Below are 14,762 nucleotides of genomic sequence, written 5' to 3'. Positions count from 1 at the left end.
ACGTGGGATCTTCCCGGACCGGGGCACGAACCTGCGTCCCCTGCATCGGCAGGCAGACTCTCAACCACTGCGCCACCAGGGAAGCCCAATATTTTTATGTTTTAAATGTAAGTGTATGATCCATCCTGAGTGAATTTTTATATCAGTTGTGAAGTTCACTTTTTGCACATGGACGTCTAGTTGTTCCTGCACCGTTTGTTGAAAAGCTAGTCCTATTCCACTGAATTACTCTTGCACCTTTGTGAAAAATCATGTGAGCATATTTGAGCGGGTCTATTTCTGATTCTCTACTCTGTCCCTGTTCTGTGTCTGTGCCTCCACCAAACCACACTGTCTTGATTACCACAGCTGCAGAGTGAGCCTTAATATCAGGTAGTGTCTTCTCCCACTTGACTCTTTTTTGTCAAGGTTGTCTGAACTATTTTAGGGCCTTGCCTTTCCATGTAACTTTTAGAACAAGCCATCTATGTCTACAAAAAAACCTTGCTGGGATTTTTTTTAAAGAACAGCTTCATCGAGAGATAATTCAGACATCATGCAATTCACCCTTTTAAAGAGTGCAATTTGCAGCAAAGGAAACCGTAAACAATGAACAAGATGACCTATGGAATGGGAGAAAATATTTGCAAATGATGCGACCAACAAGGGCTTAATCTCCAAAATACACAAACAACCCGTACAACCTAACAACAACAAAGCCAACAACCCAATCGAAAAACGGGTGAAGAACTAAATAGACATTTCTCCAAGGAAGACATGCACACGGCCAACGGGCACGTGAAAAGATGCTTCATGTTGCTAACCATCAGAGTAATGCAAATCAAAACTGCAGTGAGGCATCCCCTTACACCGGTCAGAACGACCATCATCAAAAAGTCTACAAATAACAAATGCTGGAGAGGGTGTGGAGAAAAGGGGCCCCTCCCACACTGTTGGTGGGAATGTAAGTTAGTGCAGCCCCTATGGAAAATAGTATGGAGGTTCCTCAAAAAGCTAAAAATAGAGTTGCCATCTGATCCAGCAATCCCACTCTTGGGCATATATCCAGACAAAATTCTAATTCAAAAAGAGACATGCATCCCTATGTTTATAGCAGCACTGTTCACAGTAGCCAAGACAGGGAAACAACCTAAATGTCCACCAACAGATGAATGGATAAAGAAGATGTGGTACATATACACAATGGAATATTACTCAGCCATAAAAAAGAACAAAATGATGCCATTTGCAGCAACATGGACGGAACTAGAGATTATCATACTAAGTGAAGTAAGTCAGAGAGAGAAAGACAAATATCATATGATATTACTTATATGTGGAATCTAAAATATAACACAAATGAACTTATCTATGAAACAGAAACAGACTCACAGACATAGAGAACAGACTTGTGGTTGCCAAGGTGGGTGGGGTGGGGGAGCGATGGACTGGGAGTTTGGGCTTAGCAGATGCAAACGAGTATACATAGGATGGATAAACAACAAGGTCCTACTGTATAGCACAGGGGACTCTTCAATATCCTGTGATAAACCACAATGGAAAAGAATATATATTAAAAAAGAACATATATATATGTATGTATAACTGAATCACTCTGCTGTACAGCAGAAATTAACACAACATTGTAAATCAACTATACTTCAATAAAAATAAAGAGCACAGGGCTTCCCTGGTGGCGCAGTGGCTGAAAGTCCGCCTGCCGATGCAGGGGACACGGGTTCGTGCCCCGGTCCGGGAGGATCCCACGTGCCGCAGAGCGGCTGGGCCCGTGAGCCGTGGCCGCTGAGCCTGCGCGTCCGGAGCCTGTGCTCCGCAAAGGGAGAGGCCACAGCAGTGAGAGGCCTGTGTACCACAGAAAAAAAAAAGCACAATTTGGTGTTTTCTTAGCTTATTCACAAGGTCACGTACTTGTGCAGAGAAGACAGAACACAGCAGGCCTGAGATGGCTATCCTCAGAGAGACCTGCTTGCCAGACTGGCCCTCGGCTGGCGTCTGAGAACTGGGCTCCTGGAGTGTTTCCGGTCAACAAGCAACAAGTAAGAGGGGTTCACTGCGCCTGGACTGTTTCTGCACACAGTGTAGTTGAGGCTGAGTGAACGTTCTTGGTGGTTTTGGCACATGCTCGGAAGAAGGTGCTTATGGGACCAGCCCTTAGTAAAGCCTCTGCGTGTACAGCCTCCGATGGGCTTCCCTGAGCTGAAATGTCACACGCGTGTTGCTGTGTTTTTCCTGCACAGAGGGCTGTGCTCTGTGGGAGCCCTCGGGGGAGGGCGAGAGCAGGAGAAAGGCTGCACGTGGATCCCTCCAGACAGTGCCTCTCTTTCCCTTCTGCTCCGTGTATCCTCACTGCATCTCTGTAGTCAGTCTTAGCCGGGGCTGAGAGCTCCCTGTTGGCGTGGCCTGAGGGGCTGGAGAGCTTTTCTCAGGCAGGGCAGGGATTTCCCTCTGTAGTGGAGGGATTCCGTCAGCTGGACTCCTTGGCTGCTTCTTGGGTGGGCTGGGGGGACAAAGAGGCTTCCTGGACCACGCTGCTTGCTGTAGCTGGGCCTCCCCTGACAGGTGGGCTCGCATTCCCAGTATCTCCTGGTGGAAAAGGGATGTCTCAGACCCAGCGAGGAAGGAGAGTGTTTCCTCTGGCTGTTTGTATTTGGTGGGAATCTCCCTAGCGCTTCCCCTTGCCTGGTATTGTTAGAAGAATGAGTCTGTCTGGGATGCTTTTTCTTGCTTGGCTGGGGGTGGTGGTGCTGGGAAACACTGGGTCTAGCGTCGGGGGTTGCGGGATACCCCGCCTCTGTGCTGTGTGTAGCCCTGGGGTTCCCAACCTGCTCACTTTCTTCTTACCACCTTTCAGAGTTTTCCTCTGGTTGCTTCTTGCGTTATTTCCAGGGTTTACAGTTGTGCTGAGCAGGGAGAAGCAGAAAGAAATGTGTCTACACCATTCTGTCCCAATCCAAAGGCTCCATCATCTTTTTTAAAAAAAGTTTTATTGGAGTATAGTTGATTTACAGTGTTGTGTTACGGTGTCTCATTCTTTTCTTCTTTAACATCTTTATTGAAGTATAATTGCTTTACAATGGTGTGTTAGTTTCTGCTTTATAACAAAGTGAATCAGCTATACACATACATATATCCCCATATCTCCTCCCTCTCATGTCTCCCTCCCACCCTCCCTATCCCACCCCTCTAGGTGGTCACAAAGCACCGAGCTGATCTCCCTGTGCTATGCGGCTGCTTCCCACTAGCTATCTGTTTTACATTTGGTAGCGTATATATGTCTATGCCACTCTCTCACTTCGTCCCAGCTTACCCTTCCCCCTCCCCATGTCCTCAAGTCCATTCTCTACGTCTGTGTCTTTATTCCTGTCCTGCCCCTAGGTTCTTCAGAACCTTTTTTTTTTTTTTTAGATTCCATATATATATGTGTTAGCATACGGTATTTGTTTTTCTCTTTCTGACTTACTTCACTCTGTATGACAGACTCTAGGTCCATCCACCTCACTACAAATAACTCAATTCCGTTTCTTTTTATGGCTGAGTAATATTCCATTGTATATATGTGCCACATCTTCTTTATCCATTTATCCGATGATGGACACTTAGGCTGCTTCCATGTCCTGGCTATTGTAAATAGAGCTGCAATGAACCAGTGTCTCATTCTTAAAGTGGATCTCTGGACTATAGATTTCTACTTCATCCTTTTTTTTTTTTTTTTTTGGCCGCTCGGCATGTGGGATCTTAATTCCCCGACCCGGGATCGAACCCTCGCCCCACGCATTGGCAGCATGGAGTCTTAACCACTGGACCGCCAGGCAAGTCCCCCATCGTCATAGTTTAATTGATGAGGAACAAACATATAAGTAAGCATTTCATTCACCATTAACATCGATTTATAAAGTATATATGGTCTTTTTCAAAAAGTTTCTGGAGCAGCTTGAATCATGTCCAGGGAACAGGCTGTACATTCACTTTTCCTGGCTCCTGCCCTCGAATCCAAACCGATACCCTGGAGATGATTCAATCGCCCGTGAGGAAAGGGCTCTGAAAGCTGGAAGGAAGATGGTGGACGGCCTGGGAGCACAGGACTGGAGAAGCAACCACGTGATGAGTTCGCTGTTTTGTTTCGATCGCCCATGTGTATCTGGACTGCACACAGGAGGGACCTGGAACCCAGAACTGTCAACAGGCACAGACCTGAATCCCAAGAGGACCAGGAGAGGGAAGCCTGACAGAGACAGCAGGAGCTGGCCACCCCAAATGCCCACAGCGGCAGCTCTAAAGTGCTGGTGGGCTGACCACCCCCTACCACCCCCGGGACACTGATGTAGGGACAGTATTGAAGCCCCTCGCCAGTTCAACGCCCAGTCCACACTTGGAGCTCAGCAGGGCAGGCGGTTTACCCACAGGGGTAATACCAGCAGAGACTGGTGTCTCCCTGCCCTACACCAGGTGGCATAAGGGGATGCAGGCCCAGCACTCTGGCTCTCCCAGCTCCCCAGAGAAGGTGGCCCATGGAGGTGGGTTCAGCCCCTGCAGGTGGCCCAGCAGGTAACTGAGCACAAGCCCCGGCAGTGCCAGAAGAGTGAAACAGATCAGAACAGCATGATCAGAAAACTGAACTGTCACTGGAACCAGAGCCCACAAAAGCAGACCAGATCCTCTATGCTACGCCTAAATCAGTGCCTGCCTGCTAAAGGAGAAGGTTTAAACAGGGTCAAGTCTCCTGACATAACCCAAATGCCCAGGATACGACAGAAAATCACCCCTAAAATACAAAGATCAGTGGAACAGAATACAGAGCCCAGAAATAAACCCACACATATATGGTCAATTAACTTACGACAAAGGAGCTAAGAATATACAACGGGGAAAGGACAGTCTCTTCAACAATGGCACCGGGAAGACTGAACAGACACATGCAAAAGAATGAATTAGATCACTCTCTTACACCATACACAAAATTAACTCAAAATGAATTAGAGCTGAATGTAAGACCTAAGCCTAGAAGAACTTCTAGGAGCAAACATAGGTGGTAAGCTCCTTGACATAGATCCTGGTGACGAATTTTTTGAAATCTGACCCCAAAAGTAAAAGCAACACAGAAGTGGGATTACATCAAACTAAAAACCTTGTGCACAGTAAAGGAAACCATCAACAAAGTGAAAAGTCAACCTATGGAACTGGAGAAAATATTTGCAAATCATATCTCTGATAAGGGGTTAATATCCAAAATAGAAAGAGCTCATACAACTCAACAGCAAACACCAAACAATCCAATTAAAAATGGGCAGAATATCTGAACAGACGTTTTTGCAACGAAGACATGCAGATGGCCGACAAGTACATGAAAAGGTGCTCAACATCACTGATCATCAGGGAAATGCACATCACTTCCTTCACAGTGAGGTATCACCTCACACCTGTTAGAATGGCCGTCATCAAGAAGACAGGAGACGCAAGAGGGAAGAGATATGGGAACATATGTATATATATAACTGATTCACTTTGATATAAAGCAGAAACTAACACACCATTGTAAAGCAATTATACTCCAATAAAGATGTTAAAAAAAAAAAAAGAAGACAGGAGAGAACAACTGCTGAAGAGGGTGTGGAGAAAAGGGAGCCCTTGTGCACTGCTGGCGGGAATGTAAAAACACCATATGATCCACCAATCCCACTCCTGGGGATTTATCTGAAGAAAACAAAAGCACTAACTTGCAAAGATACATGTACCTCCATGATCACTGCAGCATTATTTACACCAGCCGAGATATGAAAACGACCTACGTGTCCACTGACAGGTGAACGAATAAAGCCAATTATGGTATATATACACAGTGGAATGATATTCAGCCATAAAAAAGAATGAAATCTTGCCATTTGGGACAACATGGATGGACCCTGAGGGCAGTATGCTAAGTGAAATAAGCCAGACAGAAGAAGACAAATATTGTATGATCTCACTTGCACGTGGAATCTAAAAAGAAGAGCAAAGCAAAAACCAAGCTCACAGGTACAGTGGCTGCCAGGGATGGAGGGGCTGGTGGTGCTGGAGGGTGGGCAAAAGGGGTGAAGGGAGACAAAAGGTACAAACTTCCAGGTATAAAATAAGTAAGTCCTGGGAACGTTATGTATAGCAGGATGATTACAGTTACTAATACTGTGTCATATATTTGAAATTTGCTAACGGAGTAGTAGATCTTAAAAGTTACCATGACCAGAAAAAATTCTGTCACTATGTGTGGTGACAGATGATAACTAGACTTATTGTGGTGATCATTTTGCAATATACACAAATATCTAATCATTATGTTGTACACCTGAAGCTAATATTATGTTGTATATCAATTATACCTCAATAAAAAAAGAAAGAAAGGAAGGAAGGAAGGAAGGAGGGAAGGGAGGGAGGGAGGAAGGAAACCACCCATAATACTAAGAGTTAGGTAAATCACAATTTGCATCAGAAAGGACAATCTACTGACGCCAACACTGAGATGAACCAGATGTTGGAATTATGCGACAAAGATTTTCACACAGTCATTATAATAGTGTTCCAAGTAATTATCAATTCTTTTGAAACAGATTAAAAAAACAGAAAACCTCTGCAAGGAAACAGAAGTTACACAACAGAACCAAGTGGGAATGATAGGATCGAAAAACACAAGAGCCAAAATAAAAATAACACACATAACACTATGAAAAAATCATGCAGATATATTAAAATAAATACATCAAAGCCAAGGGCAATATGCTGAAGAGTCTTATTAAATGTTTACCATGTGCCAGGTACTGTTTTAAGCATTTTCCTTGTATTAATTCATTTAATCTTCACAACAGCCCTGTGACGTAGATATTAGTATCCTTGTTAATGGGTGAGGAATCTGAGACACAGAGAGGTTGAGTGACTTGCCTAAGATCACACAGCTTTCTAGAGGTGGAGCTGGGGAGTCTGTCCTAGAGTCTCTGCTCCTGTCCACGTGTAGTGTTGCTTGGTATTCTGCTGCCTCTTTCAGAGAACGAAAGGAATTCCAGGGACAAGTCTCAGTGGGCATTTCTGCCAGGGCTGCTGCTAAGCCTCCTCACAGGCCCCTCCCCCTCCTCTTCCATCTCCTCCTACAGCCCAGAATTAGCACAGCTGCCAGAGGATCTCCACTTGACATGCCAATCAGCCTGCTTCACTCCCCAGCCTGAGTCTCCCCAGCGGCTCACATCACACTCGGAATAACATCCTGCCTCCTTCCCAAGACGTGTGGGCCCTGCCTGTGTTTTCAGATCCCCCTCCGCCCACTCTCCTGTTCATGCCAACCTCCACCCTCAGACTTCCTCGCTCTTTTTTGCACTCATCCCTGCCCCAGGCCCTCTGCACCTGCCCTTTCCCCTCCCGGAATGCTGGTCGCCCAGATCTTCACTTGGCCACTTGCTTTTTTCACATTTCTGCTACAAAGGCATCTTCCCAGGGAGGCCTCCCATGACTGCATTTTATGGTCTTCAGATCAATCTCACTATCGTTCCTTTTTGACTGTCTTTCTCCCCAACTAAAACTGACCAGAGGGGGAATTCCCTGGCAGTCCAGTGGTTAGGACTCCACGCTTCCACTGCAGGGGGCTTGGGTTCGATCCCTCGTCAGGGAACTGAGATCTTGCATGCCACGTGGCACGGCCACAAAAAAAAAAAAGCTGGGGCAAAAAAAATAATAATTAAAAAAATAAATAAACCTGACCAGTGGGAAGGCCTTGTTTATCTTGCTTACTGCTTCATCACCAGTGGCTAGAACAGGGCCTGACTTAGTGTAGGAACTTAAATATTTGTTGAATGAACAGATAAATGAATGGATGAGAGATATAGTTTTCATTACCTGGAAAGCAGAGAGATGAAGTTTTTATTTTCAGACCTAATTTTTAAAAGGTCACACAGGTCCTAATGTAAAAGACGTCATATAATAAAATAGAAAACAGTTTCACCAGCACAGTTCATAGATTAACAACAGTATTAACATTTATTATATTCTGCCTTCAAAATATACATGTTGTATTTCTTAAAACATGGTGTCGGTAAGAAACTTACCCTTAAACCTTAATGCTTTTTAAGCTACAGTAATCAAGACAATATGGTACTGGCACAAAAACAGAAATATAGATCAATGGAACAGGACAGAAAGCCCAGAGATAAACCCACGCACCTATGGTCAACTCATCTATGACAAAGGAGGCAAGGATATACAATGGAGAAAAGACAGTCTCTTCAATAAGTGGTGCTGGGAAAACTGGACAGCTACATGTAAAAGAATGAAATTAGAACACTCCCTAACACCATACACAAAAATAAACTCAAAATGGATTAGAGACCTAAATGTAAGACTGGACACTATAAAGCTCTTAGAGGAAAACATAGGAAGAACACTCTTCGACATAAATCACAGCAAGATCTTTTTTGACCCACCTCCTCGAGTAATGGAAATAAAAACAAAAATAAACAAATGGGACCTAATGAAACTTCAAAGCTTCTGCACAGCAAAGGAAACCATAAACAAGATGAAAAGACAACCCTCGGAATGGGAGAAAATATTTGCAAATGAAGCAACTGACAAAGGATTAATCTCCAAAATTTACAAGCAGCTCATGGAGCTCAATATCAAAAAAACAAACAAGCCAATCCCAAAATGGGCAGAAGACCTAAATAGACGTTTCGCCAAAGAAGACATACAGATGACCAAAAAACACATGAAAAGATGCTCAACATCACTAATTATTAGAGAAATGCAAATCAAAACTACAATGAGGTATCACCTCACACCAGTTAGAATGGGCACCATCAAAGAATCTACAAACAACAAATGCTGGAGAGGGTGTGGAGAAAAGGGAACACTCTTGCACTGCTGGTGGGAATGTGAATTGGTTCAGCCACTATGGAGAACAGTATGGAGGTTCCTTAAAAAACTACAAATAGAACTACCATATGACCCAGCAATCCCACTACTGGGCATATACCCTGAGAAAACCAAAATTCAAAAAGAGTCATGTACCAAAATGTTCATTGCAGCTCTATTTACAATAGCCCGGAGATGGAAACAACCTAAGTGCCCATCATCAGATGAATGGATAAAGAAGATGTGGCACATATATACAATGGAATATTACTCAGCCATAAAAAGAAACGAAATTGAGCTATTTGTAATGAGGTGGATAGACCTAGAGTCTGTCATACAGAGTGAAGTAAGTCAGAAAGAAAAAGACAAATACCGTATGCTAACACATATATATGGAATTTAAGAAAAAAATGTCATGAAGAACCTAGGGGTAAAGCAGGAATAAAGACGCAGACCTCTTAGAGAACGGACTTGAGGTTATGGGGAGGGAGAAGGGTGAGCTGTGACAGGGCGAGAGAGAGTCATGGGCATATACACAGTAACAAACGCAGTAAGGTAGACAGCTAGTGGGAAGCAGCCGCATGGCACAGGGATATTGGCTCGGTGCTTTGTGACAGCCTGGAGGGGTGGGATGGGGAGGGTGGGAGGGAGGGAGACGCAACAGGGAAGACATATGGGAACATATGTTTATGTATGACTGATTCACTTTGTTATAAAGCAGAAACTAACACACCATTGCAAAGCAATTATACCCCAATAAAGATGTTAAAAAAAAAAAAAAAAAAAACTAAAAATAGAATTACCATGTGACGCAGCAATCCCACTACTGGGCATAAATCCGGAGAAAACCGTAATTGTAAAAGACACATGCACCCCAGTGTTCACTGCAGCACTATTTACAATAGCCAGGTCATGGAAGCAACCTAAATGCCCATGGACAGACGAATGGATAAAGAAGACGTGGTACATATATACAACGAAATTGGGTCATTTGTAGAGACGTGGATGGACCTAGAGACTGTCACACAGAGTGAAGTAAGTCAGAAAGAGAAAAACAAATATTGTATATTAATGCATGTATGTGGAACCTAGAAAAATGGTACAGATGAACCGGTTTGCAGGGCAGAAATTGAGACACAGATGTAGAGAACAAACGTATGGACACCAAGGAAAGCGGCGGGGTGGTGGTGGTGGGATGAATTGGGAGATTGGGATTGACATGTATACACTGATATGTATAGAACTGATGACTAATAAGGACCTGCTGTATAAAAAAATAATAAAATAAAATTCCAAAATAAAAAAACCTTAATGCTTTAAAAAAAATCTCTTAATTGGCCAAGACTTTAGAGTTTATCTATTATCAGACACGTGAGGAGCACAGGACATTAAAAGCACCTGCTGGGCTGATCTCCAGAATAAGCCCATGTCATCCTTGTTCTGACCTTTGTCCCGTGAAGCCCTCCTCTTCCTCGATGAGGGTAAAGCCTATTTTTTCCCCACAAAGACCAGCTCCAGCCCCCTTCTCTGTGACATCAATGCAGAGGCCTCAGGACACTGATGGCCTCTCATCCCTGCACAGTTCTTGCCCTGTTGGTTGTTTTCCTTGTGTGTGTGTGGGGTGGGGGGGGGGGCACATGCAGGGCTCTCCACACCACCTGCTGGGTGCTCTGGGCAAACAAAGACACACACACATCAGCAAGTGACAGATCCCCTTTGCGCAAAGAAAGGTCCGACTATGACTGAAACACATCTCTCATCCTTCCGGCTCCCTTCCCTAACTTCTCTATATTTGCTGCTCTCATTTTTCCATCTTTGTGACTAAGGGCTGAATAAGAGATGTAAGAGGGGAGCTGGTGGGAAGCAGGTAATAAGGACTCGACTCGAGGTTGAGTTCGAGGTTTTGGTGGGATGGGCTGGCCTGAGTCATCCCTGCCACCGTCTGTGGACACGGGCTCAACCATCCGAAGACCCTGCCTCCGAAGGGTCCTGCAGCTCTGCCTCCTTTTTGGTCCAGGCGCTCATCACGACAACTGAGGACCATTTCCTGGCCGCTGTCACTCTCTCCTTCCAGTCTAGTCTCTTTAAACCTTAATTCCAAGCTCTTCATTCTTCAACAGCTTTTTCAGGGCCGACACTGTGTTTCCAGGCAATGTTGGGGATAAAACAAGCTCCATGGTTCCTGGCCTCGCAGAGCTTCCCATGATGACACCACCCTGTTTCCCAGAGGACGAGCCCAAAGGCTTACAGACTCCCTGCCCCCAGCATCGATTTCAAGTCCCTTCCCCAGGCTGTTGCTCCACCCTATCTCCGCATCCTGCACGGCCGTCACACCTCTGTGTATGCTCACCTCCCTCCCTGAGCCTGGACATCCTCTCCCTCCCGCCTCCCTCTCCACCCGTCAATGCTCTGTCCTTCACAGCTTCCTTCAAAGCACGCCTCTCTCCCGGGCCCCTCTGATCCCCTGGCCCAAGGCGTGCGCTCTCCATCTCTGAGTTCTCGCGGGACCTTGTGTACACTTCCGACACCCATCACGTTATACTTGCTATCAAGCGAAATGTACACTTAGTTCCTCTATGAAGCCATCAGAGAGACGGGTCCGCGTCTTACCCATACCGGTGGTTCCCCGTGGCTCCCCCTTGGCCGCTGCCTTACAACACAGGGTACCTCATACAAAAGGTGATCATATAATTCGTTGCAGTTTCTGGTCCACACTAGAACCCTTTGGAGAGTGAAGGGCCCTCTTAATCCTTATGCTGGGCTAGAAGTAAAGGTAAAACTGACCCTGGCTGCTTGGCTATGTGGTCCTCTATTTATGCCACATGAAGGCTCCATGAACAATGTATGAATTAAGAGGCAACGCTGGCTGGGTCGACAGCCAGTGAGCGGCGTGGGGCACTGGAGGAGGGGGTCTTCCCTAGAGCTGGGGCTGCTGAGGATGGTTCCCTGGAGCAGGTGGTCCCTGAGGTATGTCCCAGGGAAGGGACAGGATTCAGGAAGGTCCACTGAGACAGAGAGAAGAGGGAATGACATCATGCAAGGACAGGATGATAGGAGCAAAGACAGAACCGCATTTGACATTTTCAGAGAAAAGTGAGTATGGCTGAAACCGGCAGTTTATATGGGGGAGAAACTGGCAACAGGGTCGGATAAAGTGCAGTAGGAAGGATCTGGGGGGCGGACACCAGTCTGGGAAAGGGGGGTGCGTAGGCTTCACGCAGGAGGTAAGAGCAAGCTCCTGAGTGTTTCTGAGCAAGGAAGAGACAAAGAAAATGCAGAATTGTGGGGAGGTTAGTCTCACAGTTGTGTTTATTTATTTACTTCTTTTGAAATTTAGGGGTTTGTATTTATATTAATGAGTAGTGTTACAAAGACAGTTTTCATAGAATTCCTTAAGGTATTAAGGTTTCTTGATATGTTTCAGAATTCATATTTCTCTTTTTTAAATATCTCTTTTTGGTTTTGGTCCTGCTGGGTTCTCAGCCTTCATATGAATTAACATGAATATTTTGCTATTAAGTATTACATTTGTTAAATTATATCTAAGAATGTGGCCCATAGACACATGGAATTTCCCTGTAATTATTTAAGATAAAGAAGTTTTAAGTTTTGCCAAATCAAGATTATCCATTATTTTCTTACTCCTTCCATTTATTTATTTATTATTATACTTTTAATTTAATTTTTTAAATTAATTTTTACCGGAGTGTAGTTGCTTTACTCACGGCTGTGTTTACAGAGAGGTGAGGCTGAGGAGAGGGAGGTCACGTGGGATCCACGGAAATAATCCTGATTATTATGAGATGACCAGGGCTTCAAGGAAACATCAGGAACCATAAAGAGTGGTCAGGAGACCCGAAAGGGAAGAATGAACAGGACTCGTGACCCGAGGGAGTCAGCGATGGCTTTCGGGTGACGCCCTGCACAGGTTGTATCTATTGGGATCGCAGATGGAAATAGGGACGTCAAGAGGCGGAAGTGATTGGAGGGAGAGGATGAAGTTAAATTTCTGCATCCTCAGTGTGAGGTACCAGTGAGTCTTCTGGATGGAAATGTCCAGTAGACAGCCAGACAGAAAAGCCTAGGAGGTGGGAGAGTGATTTAGAAGGAGTCAACCGCGGACGGAGCGGCAGGTGGAAGACAGAAAGGGATGAGGTGTCCTGGGGCCGAAGTGTGGGAAGAGCATCATGGATTATGAAGGGCTGGATCTCAGGGAGATGCATGGCCTCGGGGGGCGGGGAGCGGTAAGGAGACCAAGAAGGGCTCATTCTGGGGAAGGAACTGGATGACGCAGAGTCCTGAGGGTTAGAGGAAGTTTCGCGCAGGAAGTGGCTCATTCTGTCATATTTGACAGAGGGATGGAGAAGGACAAAGACTTTGTGCAAAACGGCTTTGGCCACTGAGATGAGGATGAAAATGAACAGTATCCGAGGAAGTGAACGCGATGTGCATTTCTCTGGCCAACGATGTGGCCCGTGTCAGAGGCATGGTCGTGTGATGTGTGTGCTTCCATCCTTAAGAAGGATGAATGGCACCACAGCCGAAAAGCCAGTTAGGTTCAAAGTACGAACGGTCCTAGTACGGATCAGGCTGTGACCTAAATGACAGGTACTAACCTGTGATATCTTTTTTCACCCAGAAGGCAGCAGTACTGGACATAGAAGAAAGAACTTTTCTTGATAACGGATCCCGTCGTTAATGATACCTGAAAAATAAAGGTTGTCTTCAAGATGATGTCAAACCACTGGAGTGCTTTAGAGAAGACACAGAACAGACTAGCCAAGGAAGACAGAGGTTTTTTGTTTTTTTTTTTTTTTTTTTTTTTTTTGCGGTACGCGGGCCTCTCACTGCCGGGGCCTCTCCCGTTGCGGAGCACAGGCTCCGGACGCGCAGGCTCAGCGGCCATGGCTCACGGGCCCAGCCGCTCCGCAGCATGTGGGATCTTCCCGGACCGGGGCACGAACCCACGTCCCCTGCATCGGCAGGCGGACTCTCTACCACGGCGCTACCAGGGAAGCCCCAGAGTTCTTCTCTGGGTTTCATCACTGACTCCATTTATTAGGAAGAGCTAACCAGTCATACGGCCTGACCAAGCTCTGTCAGGTGGACAATTTCATACTATTTCACACGCATCAACTTTGAAACGGGCTTACAGATGTTCTCCTCTGCTTTCCCGACTTACGACACTTGAATCTTAAAGAGATGCCACAGGGAAAGCCTCCGGTTGCCTCCGCCATTGACTTTCTCAAAGGGAGGTGGACCGATGCCAGTGTCCCCTCTGCTGAATGGACTCAGGTTCTCAGACCCCCAGTAGGAAGGCTGGTTCCTCCTCTGCTGAGCTGGGGAAAGGCAGCAGCTCATATGGGCTCCTAGCAGCCCAACACAGTTTTTTCAAATTAACTGTTGCCCAGTGTTTAGCTTGGCAAACTCTTCCATGCCTTCCACTCCTTCAAGGGTGGCAGGCTCCTTCCCTAGTTTGGTTTCCATCCCTTCTTACTGATTTCCTGATTTCACTGATTTCTCCTGATTTTTCTTGATTTAAAACAAACAACAAATAACAATGATAACTGAGTGACAATTATAACAGGATGCACCCGATAACACTGGAATTTCCTTCCAAGTTAAAAATACCACCCAGGTACCTTCTGTCTCCAGAATAGAATCCAAATATGCGAATTAGATGAATGCTTAGAAATTTTAGTTCAAGGAGTAATTAAAACAGTTTTATTGTTCTAGGGATATAGTTGCTTAACTATTTCAACAGTTAGACATTTACATGTCTAAACGTTGGAAGTATCAGAAACAGAAAAATACACTGTGACTTTTGTATTTTAACCAAATCTCTCAAGAAGGTAGAGACTCATACTTGGTCCTGGCATCACCTGAATTATACCAGG

The 14,762-nt window shown here is 45.3% G+C and overlaps 1 protein-coding gene across 1 annotated transcript in view; it reads right to left on the bottom strand.

Moving 5' to 3' along the window:
* The window catches only part of RFX8 (regulatory factor X8), a gene marked incomplete at its 5' end in the record, with an annotated part of 63,467 nt that overhangs the window by 31,986 nt on the left and 16,719 nt on the right, over positions 1-14,762 (bottom strand). The window contains 2 exon segments of the mRNA XM_079941640.1: positions 13,482-13,561; positions 13,564-13,570. Of these exon segments, the coding sequence (XP_079797766.1) occupies positions 13,482-13,561; positions 13,564-13,570 (87 nt within the window).

This window comes from Stenella coeruleoalba (assembly GCF_951394435.1).
Source record: "Stenella coeruleoalba genome assembly, chromosome: 13".
Classification (NCBI taxonomy): domain Eukaryota; kingdom Metazoa; phylum Chordata; class Mammalia; order Artiodactyla; family Delphinidae; genus Stenella; species Stenella coeruleoalba.
This window is presented reverse-complemented; position numbering and strand designations above follow the sequence as displayed.